At 41.3% G+C, this 17,325-nt stretch overlaps 2 protein-coding genes across 4 annotated transcripts in view; both read left to right on the top strand.

The window, feature by feature from the left end:
- The first annotated feature begins 302 nt into the window (after positions 1-302).
- On the top strand, positions 303-16,495 carry LOC139030186 (uncharacterized). Its single transcript, XM_070451928.1, has 6 exons — positions 303-444; positions 669-729; positions 838-1,293; positions 5,935-5,998; positions 14,418-14,500; positions 16,362-16,495. The coding sequence occupies exons 1-6, from the start codon at positions 303-305 to the stop codon at positions 16,393-16,395; spliced, it is 840 nt and encodes a 279-aa protein (XP_070308029.1). The 3' UTR covers positions 16,396-16,495.
- N4BP2 (NEDD4 binding protein 2) overlaps positions 16,389-17,325 on the top strand; it is a 51,531-nt gene continuing 50,594 nt past the window's right edge. The window contains exon 1 of one of the 3 annotated variants that reach the window (XM_070451992.1): positions 16,389-16,701. In XM_070451992.1, the coding sequence (XP_070308093.1) occupies positions 16,476-16,701 (226 nt within the window). In that variant the 5' untranslated portion in view covers positions 16,389-16,475. The remainder of the gene's footprint in view (positions 16,702-17,325) is intronic. The other 2 variants (XM_070451993.1, XM_020878971.2) reach the window with 2 other exon arrangements.

Here is a 17,325-nt window from a genome sequence, read left to right as displayed (position 1 = left end):
GATAGAACACAGAAGCAGGGAACCAAGGAAGGTAGAATTTAGGAGAAAAAAAAAATGGAGCAGGCTTGGGTGACGGTCTAACAACACAGTGATGGCAAGAGCGAAGAAAACCTCGTTGCTTTTTCTCGGCACCTGAAGCTCTAAGCAGGGCAAAGGTCAGCGCCTGCGGTCCTACGTTGCCAGCAGGCTGTTTTTTTGTGCTTCTGTCAGCTCGTTCAGAAGGTACAGGGTTGGTACGAGGCAGACCTCCGTCCGTGCCCCGGCCGGCGCCGACCTCTTTGTCTCCCAGCTCCACAGCGGCCATGCCGCGTCCGCCTCCCGAGCGCGCAGAGGGGCGGCGGGCCGCGCGCCCGGAAACCTCCCGCGGACGGCGCGGCGCGCGCGGAGGCGGGGTTCGCGCGCCAGCCGCCGCCGCGGCCTCGCTCGCCCAGAGGCGACTGCCCAGTTAGGGCTACGCCGAGGCCGCCTGGTCCGCCTCGCGGTCGTTCTCAACTTGCCGCCGGGACCCGCCACCTGGCGGGCTCGCCCCGCCCAGCCAGTACGACCTTGCGTTTTCTGTTTTTGCTTTGGGGGAATTGGGAGAGAGGGAAAGTGGCTTAGGCACGGCTGTGGTTATCGCGCCGTTTATTTCCGCAGAAATTTCAGGCCCCTATCGCTACGTTCACTAGCTCACGACGACTCCCGCCTTCCTCGAAAACCCGACACATTGCAAAGGGCTTGCTCCTCCGTGTGACCCCACGACAGGGGAAGGGGGAAACACGTCAGGCTTTCGCTCGAGGCGGGGGAGGGCGGGCCCGATGCGGCAGAGCGGGCCAGGCCGGGACCCGCTCACTGAAGGGAGACGGACAGGCGGGAGCCTGGGGCCGGGGTCACCGGGGCCGGCAAGGCGGGGCGGGCCCACGCGCCCCAGCTGAGCCCGGGGACGAACCAGAGGTCGCGGCCCGAAGCCGGCGGGGGCGGGGGAGGCGGGGAAGGCGGAGAGCGGCAATCCACCTGGGCGACGTGGCAGCCATTCCCTGCTCGGCGAGACCCCTCCCCATTCGGCCGCCCACCCGCCCTCTCGCGGCTGGCTGCTGTGAGGCTGCTCTTCCCCGGCCGGACGGAGAGCGGCAGTGTCTCCCCGCCAGGCGCCCGCCGCGCGTCTCCCCCCGGCGGCCGTCGCGCTCGCCAGCCCTGCGCCGCGCCGGAGAGCGCTGTGGTGGCGGCGGGAAAGGGCTGCGGACCCGCGGCGCCGCGTCGCACACTCGACGACGCGGCCCCGGCCTCGACGCCCTCCGCCTGCTTCTGGAGCAGGTAAGGGCGGCGGGTGGGAGGCGGAGCGGCGGGGCTGGGCTGAGGCTCGGGAAGAATGGGATCCCGGGGGTCCCCAAGCCTGAGCGGAGGGCCTGAGGCAGCGGCGGGAGGCGCTGCGACCGAGACCCTAACCCCCGGACGTGGAGGTCCGGCGCGGCCGTCTCCAGTCCGGCCCGCGGGCCCGGTCGCCCGGACGGAGGGGAAGTGAGGCGTCGGTGAGAGGCGGGCCCTGGCTCGCCGCCCGAGGTCGGGCGAAGGCGGAGGCAGTGGCCGCTTTCCTGGCCTCCCAGTCCCAGGCGGGCCTCCGGGCCCTTGACACACCCCTCTCGCCCCCACGGGGCTTCCTCGTCAGTTCCCGCTGGGACTTGACCTGGCGGCCCTCCGAGCTCCTTCGGCTTTCCCAGGCGGAACCTTCTTGGAACTTGGGGCCACCCTCCGGAGCACGTAGTCCTAGCACAGCCTTTTTATTTACTCACTTCAAATCCAAACACAGCCTCTCCTCACGTTCCGATTGTGGGTACTGTGGGGAGGCATTCCCGGTTACTGGTATCTGTGTCTCTTTGATCATCGTCCATACCACCCTCCCCCACGGCAACTTTGATCCTACTGACTCCCTCCTTGAGCCCCGCTGTGATCCGGACTCTCTAGAGAGGTCCCTTTGAAAATCCGTCTTCGGTAGAGTAAGTCATCCGACACGGGGCAGTTTATTCCTTAAGCTCTTTTGGTTAAAACGTGGTATTTTTACTTTTATTCTCTCTCTCTCTCTTAGAGTAATTTAAAAAAATGTAAATGCCAGATCACGCTCAGTGTTGGCTTGGAAAAATCTTCTTTTCTGCCACAGTCTTTAGAACTAGGATCTGATATTTGTGGCACGGACAGGTTTGTACACATTCTCGCCATGCAGTGGTTGTAATGTCTCCATATCACAGTTCTGACTTCAAGGCAGGATTGGCTGGTTTTTCTACTCGGCATCTTTAGGCCAATCAAGAAGCGCTGCTTGCCTGGAGACTGGATAACTCAGAAAAGGTGGGGATTGGTTGAGCTCAGAGAAGAAAATCTTGGAGATAAACCTGGCTTCTCAGAAAACAGTGACTGATTTGCAGCTGCCTCTCGCCCCCCTCTTAAAAAAATTAAAAAAAAAAAAAAATCTTAACAGCAGCCTTTTCATTCTGTTTTTATTATTTCCATTGTTTTTCTCTCAAACGCCTGGTTCTCTTTTGTAACTCATTTTAACCCTCACCTTTCGATTTTCAATGAAAAAATTTTTTAAAAAGCGTTAAGAAATGTAAACGTCATGTGTTTGTGTTTTGATAGTCAGCGTGGTTCAATTTTCTTACTTTGCCCGTTTTGCAAGGTCAGAAATTAAATAAACGTTTTTTTGTTCCTTTGCCAGAGCTTTATTATTCAAGTGGCTGTGCCAGGACGGCGGGGTGTGGGGGGCTACAGTGATGGAGAGGGTGAAAAGAATAGGAAAGAAATGGCTGCTTTTCTATAAGAATACTACACTGTAGTTCATGAAAAGACTAATGTAAAACAAAACACGGGACAAATCAGCGTTTAGAACTTAACGAATGTCTGTGCACCTGTTGACTTTAGCTGCTTTGAAGGGGGTAGTAAAGAGGACTAAATACTGGACTTCATAGAAAAAGTGGGCTTAAGTTATGGAATGTTTTCCCTTTATTGAAGTAGGCATAGTATCTGTACATAATAGAGGCTAAATAGTATCAGTGAAGGGGCATTTTTAAAAAATACTATGTGAGGATTTTCTCTTAAAATCTCCCTTTTCTTCATGATTATCTATGGCTATGCATCTTTTGATATGCAAAGCAGTAACCATTTATAAGTCAGTGTGAATTTTAGAAAAGAGCTACCATCTTTGCCTTTCTTCTATTCAGCTTTTTATATGCAAACTCACATTGTAAGTCTTGGGAAGAATTTCAGTTTGTCAGATCAAACATTGGATTTTAGCAGATTAAATGCCTGTAGTGGTAGTTTTATTAGGAATTAAAGAAGAGATTGAATTTTTTTAAAATATATATTTACCATGCCAGACAATGAGTAAGCCAAATGTCATTAGGATTATATCTGGACTCTTAATAACGATCCTTCCATCCTTTATTGGATTTTTGTAGCTGTATCATTTAATCTTACAATGTTACTTAAACATGATATAGTATTTAGTAGAATGAACTTCCTCCATGTGTCCTTAAAATTTTTAAAAAATATGTTCGCTCTACTTATTAAATTTAAGAATTAGCTTGGGACTGACATGAATAATATTTAATTTTTCTGTTCTGAAGCAGGCTGTCTTTAAAAAAATTTTTTCTTTTGTCTTCAAATTTGTTTCTTCTGGCTGTAGTGTCTTTACTGTTCTCCCTGCCTTACCCACCTTAAACTCTCTGCTGACCTACTTCAAAATTTAGGTGGTATATGTTGTAAAGTTTGCTTTGCTTTCTTCCCCCAGCAGAGATAATCACATACTCATCATATTAGCTCTGAATGTTTAACATAGTATTTCCACTGTCCACTTACTGCTATATGGAGCTACCTCCTCCCTATAGTACCTGTGAGTTTCACTGAATTTTACTCAGTTTTTTTCCTTTAATTCTAGTTCCAAAGCTATAGTTGTGTAGGTATTAAATAAATATTGGCATGAATAAAGGAGATTTTTTTTCTTTTCTTTTTTTTGACTTTGCTGCATGACATGTGGGATCTTAGTTTCCCAACCAGGAATTGAACCCAAGCCCCCAGCAGTAGAAGTTCAGAATTAAAGAAGATATTTTGCTCTTAAAAAAATATTTCTCCCAGTTACTATCTGTATGTTGATAATTGTTACATCTCCAACCCAGAGCTTTTTTTTGATAAATTGACTCGGTTTATTATCTACCTTCATAACACATTCATTTGTATTCTCTCACAGGTGACTCAGACTGAGTGTATCCCAAACTATAGTTATTATCAACCTTCCCTTTCCCAGCCTCAAACCAAAAATATGAAAACAAACTACCTCTTCTTCCTAGGGGAAGATTATGAGATAATGCATATGTGGTAAGAATTTGGTAAATAGTAGGCACTGCTGACAATAACTTGGCAGAAACCTGGGCTGTTTCTGTCCTCCTCTTCATTTTCTCATAGATCACTGAGACCTGTTGGATTCTTGCTCCTTAGTATCTCCAAAATTTTTTGGCCACATTGTGAGGCCTACAGGATCTTCATTCCCTGACCTTCATGTTCCCTGCAGTGGCAGCTTGGAGTCTTAACTACTGAACTGCCAGGGAAGTCCCGTCTCCTTAATATCTCCTGAATCTGTGTCTTTTTTCCACTCCCCGGCTGCCATCCTACTCCGTAGTTAGCATCATCTCTTACCTGGATTGCCACAGTAGCCTCCTAAGTGGTTATCCCTGCTTCCAGTCTTGCCTTCCCATCATCCACTTTAGCCCACTGTAGCTGGAGTCATCTAACACATTTAAACCCTTGACTCCTCAGCTCAAAACCTTTTGTGTGTGTGTGGCTTTTCATTGCCTTCAGGATAAACTCCGAACTTCTTAATTTGGCTTTCAGGATCATGACCTGGCATCTGTTAACGTCTTCATCCTCTGTCACTTTTTCCTTTTGCCCTCAATATGCTAGTTACTCAGTTACTTCATTTCTCTCTCAAGATGCCAAGTTTGTTCAATCTAGGCTTGCGTACAGAAGCTGTCCTCTGTCTGGAATGCCTTCCCTTGCTCCCTGCTTCCCTCCCCTTTGGTTTTGTTAACGCATACTTAGCTTTCAGGTCCCCATAGAGGTGATGCCTCTCCTGGGAAGCCAGTCCTCTACTTTCCTTAGCATTCTACATTCTCCTTGAAATTGCTCATTGTCATCTCACCATGTCCTGGTTAGAGTGTAACAAAAGAAAGAAGTAAATTGACTACCTTAAACCATGACGTGAGGAATTCCCTGGCTTTCCAGTGGCTAAGACTTCTCCCTTCCACTGCAAGGGCCATGGGTTGGTTCCAGATCTTTGAACTAAGATCCCACATGCTGCAGCCACGAAAGAAAAGAGATGTGGTTTGCGGAGAGTGTATTCAAAGCGAATTAAATAGTAATATTGGGGTTTACCTAGTAGGGAAGAGAAAGACATATCTGACAGATGCAAGTTTTCTAAGTAGGAAAGGCATACTATTAGGTCCTTTTACAGCTTTAATTAACTATAACTTTACATATAAAGATGCAGATCTTAGTTTCCTGGCCAGGGTTGAAGTTGGCAGTGAAAGCGCAGAGTCCTAACCACTGGACTCTCAGGGAATTCCCAGTTCTTCCTGTGCTTATCATCTGTGACTCTGGCACCATCTCTCCTACTGCGGTATGCTTCTCCATATGCTGGGACCTGGTTCCTGAGCACAGACTTATCTACTTAGCTGCTCCCGTCAGAGGCTCTAGATAGATTTGGTCACTTGCCTGTCCCTTGACCAATTCCTGCAGCTGAGGGGATGAGGTATATGCCTAGTTCAGCCTAAATCATGTGATGTGCTTACTTATATGGCCAGGGTCTGTTAGCAGAAATTAGGCCCCTGCTGGAGTAGGGGAGAAGGAGTTTTGGGCAAAGAATATTCATTCTGAATCTTAACCACCCTTCTGATTTCAAATTTATTTTCCTAGATATTTTATTCATGGGAAAGAGATGCCGTGTATTATGGACCTGAGTAGTCTAGCTACTGAAATGGTAAGTCCCATATTTTAAAGAACTAAATTGACTTTTTGGTTTGTGCTGGCATATAACAAATATTTATTAATCTCTTGTTTGCTAAATAAGAACATATTGTGAGATGCTTATAGACTAGCAGTCTAAACAAATAAGTACACAGATGCTAAGATAGAGGTACATTTAAGGTGCAGTAGCAGCTCTGTGTAAATCAGGCTTCGGGATAGTGGAAAACTTTCTAGAAAGAAAGTTACTTGAGCCAAGAAATAAGGATTGGGTAGGATAGGGTAGAGGGACTTCTGCATGGATCATGTGTGAGGCACAGAGATGTGAAGTGGTCTACTTTGGGAAACAAATAATTAGATAAGGGAGAAGCAGAGAGTACCTGGGGAAGAACAGAGAAGGGTAGGGGTAGGTAAGAGGCCAAATCATAGAAGTCCTTGAATGCTTTACAGTTGGAAAGTCGGAACTTGGCCTTGAGAGCTGTAGCGACATTGAAGCATTTTAAGTTGAACTCTCACGACTGAAGTGCCAAAGTAGTGTCCAAGTAGATATGTCTGTGAGGCTGAACTCACAGGGACATCAGTGAGAAGTCCTGAAGAGAGATCTTAGTTCCCTGCCTGAGAAGGGAACGTGGGCAGCCTGGATGAAAACCAGGCTAGGAAACCTCTAGACCACCAGGGCTTGGTGTCTAGAAGCAAAATGGCCCTGACTGTTGCTTCTGTGTGAAAGCAAGGATGTTTCAAGGAGGCAAAAACTGTAAAAAACAGACGAAAGTTTACTGTTAGAGACAGCACCACACGTGGGAGAGCACACTTGTTTATTTTAAACTTGTTGATATAGGACTGAAGTAAGACCGAGCGCGCACACAAGGCAGAAATGCGCGTTGGGAGAGGAAGTGTGTGAGGGGAGCACAGTGAGGAGGTGATTTAAATCACTTGCACAGGATGGTCTTTCAAGGCCTTTGTTTGCCTTTGGCGAATTATCATCTTCCTTTTCCCCCTCTGCCCTGTCCCAGGCCCTTCTCCAACGTGTGTGTGCAGCTTCTTGCTAAAGTTGGATTCTGCCTCAGAGGCCTGTGGGGGTGTGTCCACACTTACTAAGGGGTGGTGCGCTCTCCTTTTTTGACCCCCAAGGAGCCTTCCTACTCCTGTGCAGACCGGGAAGTCTCCTCGACTCAGGAGTGGTTATCTTATCTGTTTACTTCAGCAGAGCTCACTTTTGCTGGTAGCCTTTATCCTTGGTTTGTCTGGGGGTAACAGAGCTTCAGTCTTACTGTGCTTGACAAACACCAACTGCCCAGCCCAAGGGCCTGTCTTATCTCCTACCTCAAGGCAGTTAACTATTGGAGTTTGGGAGAGGATTCTTAGCTGGAGTCATAGGTGTTGAAGCAGTGGGTTTGAGTGGACCTAGAAAAAGGTGACGGAGCAGATGGTTGGGAATAGAACCCGGGGTAGCAATGATACTTGAAAGAGTGAGCAGAAGAAAAGAGATCAATGATGGAAACTGAGAAGGGGCAGCCAGAGAAAAACTGCGAGATGTAGGGGACAGATTACATTGCCTCAAGAAGTCAACAGAAAGTGGGAAGTTGAAACAGTAAATGTAAACTACTTTTAAGAAACAAACTGCTTAGGAAATCCTGGGAGTTCAGATAGTCTGAGTTAAGAATTCTCCTATTAACTCAGTTAAGAATGCTGAGTTAATAATTCAGGGTGCATTGAGAAATCAGATTTCAAACAGTTTTTCCAGTACAGGAATTTGAACTTTTTAGAATTAGTATTTTTAAAGGTAGGAGAGGATAGAGACTTTTGGTGGGAGGTAGTTGGTAGGAAAGAAATGATTGAGTGGGGCTTAGATACGGTTTATGTACAATCAGTCATATTGGGATGTACAGAGTACATAGGGTATTTTGCATATAGTTTCTGGAGCTATAAAAATTCAGTAAATCTATTTTAGATCATTGTTTTTTTTAGCCTTTCTTTTCTAATATATGCATTTGTATACTCTTCTATGCATGACTTTAATTGTATCTTACAGGTATGGATGTATAATGTTTTTATTTGTTTAAAATATTTTATAATTAATAATTATTTTAAAATCAGTATTAATACGTAATTTGCATAATGAATTCATCTTTGATGTATTGATGTATGTTTCTCAATTTTCATATAATTGGGTTTTCTAGTTATATTTTTGCTATTGATTCTAGCATAATTCCATGTGACCTTGAAAATAATATTCTGTGGTTATTGGATCTGGTGTTATTTAGATGCTAATTCAAGTTATACTTACATGACTCAAATCTTTCATGTCATTACTGCTTTTTCTCTCCCTTTTCTTTCTCCTTCCTCTCCTCTGTGTGTGTGTGAGGAGCGGGTTAGTGGCTGAGGGTGGGGACCTCCTTGTTATAAAAGTTACAGAGCGGGAGCTTCTACTAGTTGAATACAACCTTAGACTTGCTTTATCTTCCTGGCAGAGCAGACCTTTTATCTCTGACTCCTGTCATTGACATTGGTTACTAGTGATACAGACATGAGCGATTTTTAGGATAGTGGTAGAAATGGTGGGGCAAAATCATGTTTAAGAGAGGATGAAGGGGGAGAAATTGAAAACAGTTACTCTGTGTTATACATGTTTTAACTTTTTTCTTGATATACATGTATTTTATATTTAAATGTGGCTAGATGTGTTTAGTACTTCTTTTTCTTTATGGCCTTCAGATTGTACTTTCTGTAAATAAAACTTCTTAACTTTCTAAAACGAGGTATTCATTTGCTTCATGGAACTTAATTCTAGAGCAGTGCTTACGGAAAAGTTCATATGTGACTTGATAGTCATTAACTACATGTAGCTATTGAGCACTTGAAATGTAACAAGGATGACTGAGAAACTGAATTTTTAGTTTTACATACTCTTTTTCAAAATTAAACTTTTTGAGATTGTAGAGTCACATAACTTTTTGTTGAGTCACACAACTTTTTGAGATTGTAAAGACATACCCATTTGAATGCAGATTTCCAAAGAATAGCAAGGAGAGATAAGAAAGCCTTCCTCAGTGATCAGTGCAAAGAAATAGAGGAAAACAATAGAAGGGGAAAGACTAGAGATCTCTTCAAGAAGATTAGAGCTACCAAGGGAACATTTCATGCAGAGATGGGCTCAATAAAGGACAGAAATGGTATGGACCTCTAACAGAAGCAGAAGATATTAAGAAGAGGTGATAAGAATACACAGAAGAACTATATAAAAAAGATCTTCATGACCCAGATAATCACGGTGGTGTGATCACTCACCTAGAGCCAGACATCCTGGAATGTGAAGTCAAGTGGGCCTTATGAACAAAGCTAGTGGAGGTGATGGAATTCCAATTGAGCTATTTCAAATCGTGAAAGTGCTGCACTCAATATGCCAGCAAATTTGGAAAACTCAGCAGTGGCCACAGGACTGGAAAAGGTCGGGTTTCATTCCAATCTCAAAGAGGGGCAATGCCAAAGAATGTTCAAACTACTGCACAGTTGCACTCATCTCACATGCTAGCAAAGTAATGCTCAGAATTCTCCAAGCCAGGCTTCAACAATACGGGAACCGTGAACTTCCAGATGTTCAAGCTGGATTTAGAAAAGGCAGAGGAACCAGAGATCAAATTGCTAACATCTGCTGGATTATCGAAAAAGCAAGAGAGTTCAGAAAAACATCTATTTCTGCTTTGTTGACTATGCCAAAGCATTTGACTGTGTGGATCACAATAAACTGTGGAAAATTCTTCAAGAGATGGGAATACCAGACCACCTTCCCTGCCTCCTGAGAAATCTGTATGCAGGTCAGGAAGCAACAGTTAGAACTGAACATAGAACAACAGACTGGTTCCAAATTGGGAAAAGAATACATCAAGGCTGTATACTGTCACCTTGCTTATTTAACTTCTATGCAGAGTACATCATGTGAAATGCCGGGTTGGATGAAAAACAAGCTGGAATCAAGGTTGCTGGGAGAAATATCAATAACCTCAGATATGTAGACGACACCACCCTCATGGCAGAAAGTGAAGAACTGAAGAGCCTCTTGATGAAAGTGAAAGAGGAGAGTGAAAAAGTTGGCTTAAAACTCAACATTCAGAAAACTAAGATCACCGTGTCCGGTTCCATCACTTCATGGCAAGTAGATGGGGAAACAATGGAAACAGAGACTTTATTTTTTTGGGCTCCAAAATCACTGCAGATGGTGACTGCAGCCATGGAATTAAAAGATGCTTGCTTCTTGAAAGAAAAGCTATGACCAACCTAGACAGCATATTTTAAAGCAGAGACATTACTTTGCCAACAAAGGTCCCCCTAGTCAAAGCTATTGTTTTTCCAGTAGTCATGTATGGATGTGAGAGTCGGACTATAAAAAAAGTTGAGCACCAAAGAATTGATGCTTTTGAATTGTGGTGTTGGAGAAGACTCTTGAGAGTCCCTTGAACTGCAAGGAGATCATACCACAGTCCTAAAGGAAATCAGTCCTGAACATTTATTGGTAGGACTGATGCTGAAGCTGAAACTTCAGTACTTTGGCCACCTGATGCAAAGAACTGACTCATTTGAAAAGACCCTGATCCTGGGAAAGATTGAAGGCAGGAGGAGATGGGGACAACAGAAGATGAAATGGTTGGATGGCATCACCGACGTGATGGACATGAGTTTGAGCAAACTCTGGTAATTGGTGATGGACAGGGAAGCCAGTTGTGCTGCAGTCCTTTGGATCGCAGAGAGTCAGACACGACTGAGCTCCTGAACTGAGAGTCACATGCAGTTGTAATAAATAACACAGAGAAATCTGTGCTCTTCACCCAGTTCCCCCAATGAAAGAAACATGTGCAGAATGACTTATGGCATCTCAACCAGGGTATTGATATTAATACAGTCAAGATATAGGACACTTCTGTCACCACAAAAATCCCTCAAATTTCATTTTCATAGCCACATCCACTACTCCCTCTTCCTTCCTCCTCCTTAACCTTTGGCAACTGTTAATCTGTTCTCTATTTCTATATTTCTGTCATTTCAAGAATGTTAAGCAAATAGGGATCATTCAATACATAGCCTTTTGGATGGGCTTTTTTTACTCAGCCTAATTCTCTGCAATTTCATCCAGGTCTTGTGTGCCAATAGTAGGTTTCTTTTTATTGCTGACTGTTAACTTCATGGGATGGAAGTAACATAGTGTGTTTAACTGTGTACCCATTGAAGGACATCTGAATTGTTTTCTGGTTTCTGGTTATAATAAATAAAGCTGCTGCAAATATTTATGTACAGGTTTTTGGGTAAACATAATTTTCCATTTCTTAGAAATGTCCATAAGTGCAATTACTTAATTGTATGGTAGTTGCAGATTTAGTTTAAGAGACTGCCAGACTGCTGTCCAGAGTGGTTTTATCATTTTGCATTCCTGTCAGCAGCATATGAGCCATCCCGTTTCTCTGTATCCTTGCCAGGATTTCCTACTGTCATTATTATTTATATTTGCTAACTTAAGAGATGTGTAAGTATTATAGTATCTCATTGTAGTTTTAAACTGCATCTACTTAATGGCTAATGATATTGAAATTCTTTCTGTACCTGTGTGCCATCTGTATATCCTTTTGGTGAAATCCCCCCCGCCCCCCACACTTTCTAGTTGAATTACTTGGTTTTTGTTTGTTTTTTTTACTTTGAGTTTTGATAAAGTTTGTTTATATATTTTGGATACTAGTCCTTTGTCAGATGCATGGTATGCAAATATTTTCTTTCCGTCTGTTGCTTTTCTTTTTATACTCTTAACAAGATGGTTCACAGAGTAAAAGTTTTAAGTTCGGATAAAGTACAGTTTAATCAGTTTTTCCTTTTATGGAACATACTTTTGGTGTTTTTGCCTAGCCCTAGATCCTTAAGATTTTCTTTTTTTTTTTTTCTAAAAGTTTTATAGTACTATGGATTTAAGTCCTTGATCCATTTTGAGTTGTTGTTGTTCTTTTTTTTTAAATAAAGTGTGAGACTTAGGCCAAGGTTTTTCTTTTTCTATCTGTGGGTGTCTATTTGTTCCATTTGTTGAAAGTTCTATTTGTTGAAAGGTTATATTTTCTCCATTGAATCGCTTTTGCATTTTTGTCAGATGTCACTTGGGCGTATTCATGTAGGTCTCTTCTGTTTCCTAATCTTTATGTGTTGTCAGATGTGTATGCCTGTCCCTCCACTGATACCATATAGTTTTGATAAGTGTAGCTTTTAAGTCTTAAAATGGAAGCAACTGAATCCTTTTACTCTTTCAAAGTTGTTTGAACTATTCTAGTTCCTTTGTCTTTCCATTTAAATTTAGGAATAATCTTGTCCATATCCACAAAAATTCTTGCTGGGGTTTTGATAGGAATTGTGCTAAACCGTGTGTCAATTTGAGAAAAATTGACATCTTTACTATATTGAATCTAACAGCTCATAAATCCATTCATCTACGTTTTCGAAAATTTTCATCACTATTTTGTATTTCTAGCGTATGTCTTATATATGTTTTGTTAGATTTATTCAGAATATTTCATTATTTGAGCATTTGTGAATAATGTTGTATTTTTAATTAAAATATTCATGTATTCATTAGTAGAATATATAAATACAGTTGCTTTTGTGTATTTATCTTGTATCCTTTGCTGAACTCATGTTGGAGATTTTGTTGATTCCTTGGGATTTTTCCCACATAGATAGCTATGTTATTTGCAAATAGGAAAGTTTTATTTTTTCCTTTTGAATCTGTATATCTTTTATTTCCTTTCCTTCCTTTACTTCACAGGCTAGAACTTCCAGCATTGTATTTCTTAAGAGCGGTGAGAGTGGACATCTTGCTTTGTTCTCAATCTTAGGATGAAAGCATACAGTATTTTACTATTAAATGAAATATAATCTGTAGGGTTTTGAGGAAGTTCTCATATATTCCTATTTTTTGGGTAGTTTTTATCATGAATGGGTATTGAATTTTGTCACTTTTTTCCTTCATTTATTCATGCAACTAAGGTTTTTCTTCATTAGCCTATTATAATGTGTTATACTGATTTTTGGATAATGAAGAAGCCTTATATCTCTGGGATAAACCTCATTTAATAATGGTGTATAATTCTTTTAAAATAAATTGCTGATTTCTGTTTATAATATTTTCTAAGGATTTTTATGTCTGTATTCATGAAGGATATTGGTTTGTAGTTTTTTTTTTTTTTTCCTCTGGTACTGCTTTGTCTGATTTTGGTATCAGGGTAACAGTACTGACTTAATAAAATGAATTAAGAAGTGTTCCTTCTATTTTTGAAAGAGACTATATATGGCAGACTTCTCCATTGAATGTATTTAGGCCTGAAATTTCTTCTTTGGCAATTTGTAAATTATGAATTAAATTTCGTTAAAAATCATAGGGCTTTTATCTATTTCCTGTTGGGTAAGTTATGATAATTTGTGTTTTCTGAGAAATAAATATTTCATATAAGATGTCAGACTTCTGTATATACGCTGGTTTATAGTATTATCTAAGTGTTTTGATGTCTGCAGGGTCTAGAGTGATTGTTTTTCTCTTTTCAGTTTTATTCATTTCTGCTCTGGTCTTTATTATTCTCTTCCTTCTACTGGCTTTGGGTTTATTTTGCTGTTCTTTTTCTAGGTTCTTGTAGTGGAAAGTTAAATCATTGATTTAAAATGAAAATCAAGATTTTCATCTTTTCTAATGTATGAATTTATATTTATAAATTTGCTATAAATTTTTGCCATTGCTGCTTTAGCTGTATCTTACAAATTTTGATATGGTGTAGTTTCATTTTCATTCATTTTTCTGTATTTTAAAATTTTCCTTTAGACTTCCTCTTTGACCCATAGATTATTTAGTATATTACTTACGTTCTAAGTGTTTGGAGATTTTTGTATTATCTTTTTGTTATTGATTTTGAGTTTGATTTCATTGTGGTCAGAGAACATACTTCATATGATTTCAATTCTTTCAAGTTTGTTGAGGTTTGTTTTATAGTCTAGGATATGGTCTATTTTGGTATATGTTATTTGGGTTCTTGAAAAGGATATGCATTCTGTTGTTGTTGAATGGAGTGTATAAGTGTTGATTAGATCCTTAAATGATGGTGTTAGTGAGTTCTTCTGTATCCTTGCTGATCTTATGTCTATTTACTCTTATTGAGAGAGGGGTGTTGAAGTCTCTAATTATAAGCTTGTCTATTTCTCGTTTCAATTCTGTCAATTTTTGTTTCCCTTAATTTAGTAGCTCTGTTTGGTGCCTACACATTTAGGGTTGCTCTGAATTCTTGTCAGACTGATCCTTTATAATTATATAGTGTTCTCTATCTTTGCTGATTTTTTTTTTTGCTCTAAAATCTACTTTATGTGATATTTATATATAAAATGTAATTTTACTTAATTTTAACTAATTTAAATTTAAATAGGCACATGTGGCTGGTGGCTGCCATATTGACATTGCAGTCCTGGAAGATGGAGAGAGCTATGACACAATAAATTTAATTAAAAGGTAAATTTTATAGAATGTAGAAGGTGTTAAGGGCAATGGGTGGTTAACAGAAAAGGGAGATTGGGAAAGAAAAAGTGGGGAAAATGACTTTAAATTAGATAATCAAGGAAGAAATCATTGAATGTGGTACTTGAACAAAGAGTTGAAGGGGTGAAAGAGTTAGCAATGCAAGTATCTTGGGAAAAAGTATATTAAAGGCCAAAAGTGGAAGTGGGCCATAGTAAGAAATGTAGCTTTCACTGTGAGTGATACGGAGAGCCAGTTGAGAATTTGAAGCACACTGTGACTCATTCTGACTTACGCTGTGCGAAGACCGTTTTGGCGGTGTATTGAAGATAGACTGTAGGGGACAAGAAGTGTGGAAACACGGAGACCGTTTAGGAGACAGGAATACAGATGGAGGATGACTGCAGCCAGACAGACTGTTTAGAGCAGGTGTCAGAGAAGACATCAGACAGCCGGTTTTAGATCCTGTTACATTTGCATTGTTCATCAGATAGATCCAAGTGGAGAAAGCAAGTAGACTGTCAGAATTCTCCAGATCTCTGAGTCCTTGCCCTGTGGAGCTTACACTTTGCTGGAGTGTGGGTGATAATGAAACAAGTGGGTGGAACACATGCACTGTTTTAGAAGGCAGGTTTTATGGAGAGAATTCAAGGAAAGAAGGGTAAGCGGTGTTGGACACCTGACTTCTGAGAAGGTAACAATTAGGTAATGATAGGAAAGACATCTTTTAGATACCTGGGATAATAGTAGTTTAGGTGAAGTGAAGTGAAGCCGCTCAGTCGTGTCCGACTCTTTGCGACCCCATGGACTGCAGCCCACCAGGCTCCTCCCTCCATGGGATTCTCCAGGCAAGAGTGCTGGAGTGGTTGCCTTTCCTTCTCCAGGGGACCTTCCCGACTCAGGGGTTGAACTCAGGTCTCCTGCACTGCAGGCAGACGCTTTAACCTCTGAGCCAGCAGGGCAGCAGAAGGGACCAAATATAAAAGTTCTAAGATGGAGCATGACTGATGTTTGAAGGACAAGGAGATGAAGTATGGCTCGAGTGACATGAGCAAGGGAAAGAGGAATAGGGATGACTGCACCAAAGTAAAAAATGTCTGGGTTTTAGGCCATTTTAAGGGTTCTGACTTTTATTATGAGTGTAATGGGAACCTAGTGGATAGTTTAGCAGTAGAGAGGTGTGATCTGACCTGTGGTTTAACTGAGTCACTCTAGTTGTTGTGCTCAGTAGACTGAAGGGGCAAGGGTGGAAGCAAGGAGATTAAGAGACTTTTATACTAATCCAGGTGAGACTGTTGTAGTCATGGAAATGGTGAGGAATGATCATATTCTGGATACATTTTGAGGGTTGCATTGACAAAATTAGCTTACTGATTGGATGTGGGATGAGAGGAGTCAAGAATTATTCCAAGGTTTTTGACCTGAGCAGCTGGAAGGATAGAGTTGCCTTAACTGAGATGGGAAAGACTAGGAAGAACAAGTGTGAAGTATGTAATAAGGAGCTCAGTTTTGGACATGTGACGTTTATGATGCCTGTTGGACATCAAAATAGGTGTTCAGTAGGCATCCTCATTATGAATATTGTGTTGTTGTTTTTTTAAATGAAGTAATTGTGCTAAAATAGTGTACTCACCATTCTGAAACTATATTACATTTGTTAATATCTTAATTTTTAACATGTTCAGTCCTGAAAAACTTGAATGTTTTGGAGAGGGAAATTGTTTGACTGCTCTTGGGCTTTGGTGCCCACCAGAGTTGATGGTACTTTCTTAGAGTTAAATAAAGATGTCATTCCAGTTTTAGATCTGAAACTATTAACTATAGTCTGAGTGTTTCAACTTGCTTTCTATTTTAGGTCCTTTTACTACTGGATTGTGCAAGATATTTAACCCTATTTTCTTTGAGGTATGACTTAAATATCAAACATCTTAAATAAGAAAAGGGAAACATTTTAGTTTTGGAAGTCAGAATGCCAAGGAGAAGGAAAAATCTTGGGGGAAATCCTTTTCGGAAGACCACAAACTCTAAGGAAGTTGTATCCAGTGTTACTAGTCATGAGGAGCCAACCACTACTCTTCCTTCCGTGTATGAGACAAAGGTTGATCAGGAAGAACTCTTCACCAGTGTCTCAGAGATGTTTTCTGATCTGGATCCTGATGTAGTGTATTTGATGCTTTCTGAATGTGATTTCAAAGGTGAGAAAAGTTTAGTTTGAACCCTTTACATTTTATAAAAAGGTTTTATGTACTATGCCATGACCAGTAGTAATATAGAAAATGACTACATTATTTCTATTTTGTTCATCACTTTTTGAATATCTGCTGTGGGTAAGGTACTAAGTTTAGTATTATGAGGGATATAAAGAAGAATAAAACATTGTTTCTTCTTTCAAGAAATGTATAGTTCTAGGTATAGGATGTATGTGTAGATTTCATCTTTTATGTTTTATTTCTTTTTATTTGCCCTCTCGAAAAGGTTGGCATTATTGACATTTTGGACCAGATAATTCTTTGTTGTGAATGACTTTCCTGGGCATCATAGGATGTTCAGCAGCATCTCTGGCCTGTACCCATTAGATGCCAGTGGCACATCCCCTATCCCACCCCCGCAGTTGTCACAATTAAAAATGCCTCTATATATCATCTTATGTTCCCTGGGGAAAATCATTCCCAGTTGAGAGCTGCTGACCCAGAGTACTCTATTAAAGAGAGGGTAAAAAACTGTTTTGTTGTACTGCTGTATCTCCAGCCCCTAAATACCAAATGACTCGCGAGGACCCCAGTAAATATTTATTGAGTGGAAAGGTAATTATAATTATG

This window comes from Odocoileus virginianus, chromosome 21, assembly GCF_023699985.2.
Source record: "Odocoileus virginianus isolate 20LAN1187 ecotype Illinois chromosome 21, Ovbor_1.2, whole genome shotgun sequence".
Classification (NCBI taxonomy): Eukaryota; Metazoa; Chordata; class Mammalia; order Artiodactyla; family Cervidae; genus Odocoileus; species Odocoileus virginianus.
This window is presented reverse-complemented; position numbering and strand designations above follow the sequence as displayed.

What these genes read in the sequence shown, in the direction of transcription:
- LOC139030186 (XM_070451928.1), top strand. Translation starts at nt 303, where the DNA reads ATGCCGCGTCCGCCTCCCGAGCGCGCAGAGGGGCGGCGGGCCGCGCGC. An exon ending in CAAAGGGCTTGCTCCTCCGT is followed by an intron (nt 730 to 837) that starts GTGACCCCACGA and finishes CGCTCACTGAAG; the next exon opens with GGAGACGGACAGGCGGGAGC. An exon ending in GTAGTCTAGCTACTGAAATG is followed by an intron (nt 5,999 to 14,417) that starts GTAAGTCCCATA and finishes AAATTTAAATAG; the next exon opens with GCACATGTGGCTGGTGGCTG.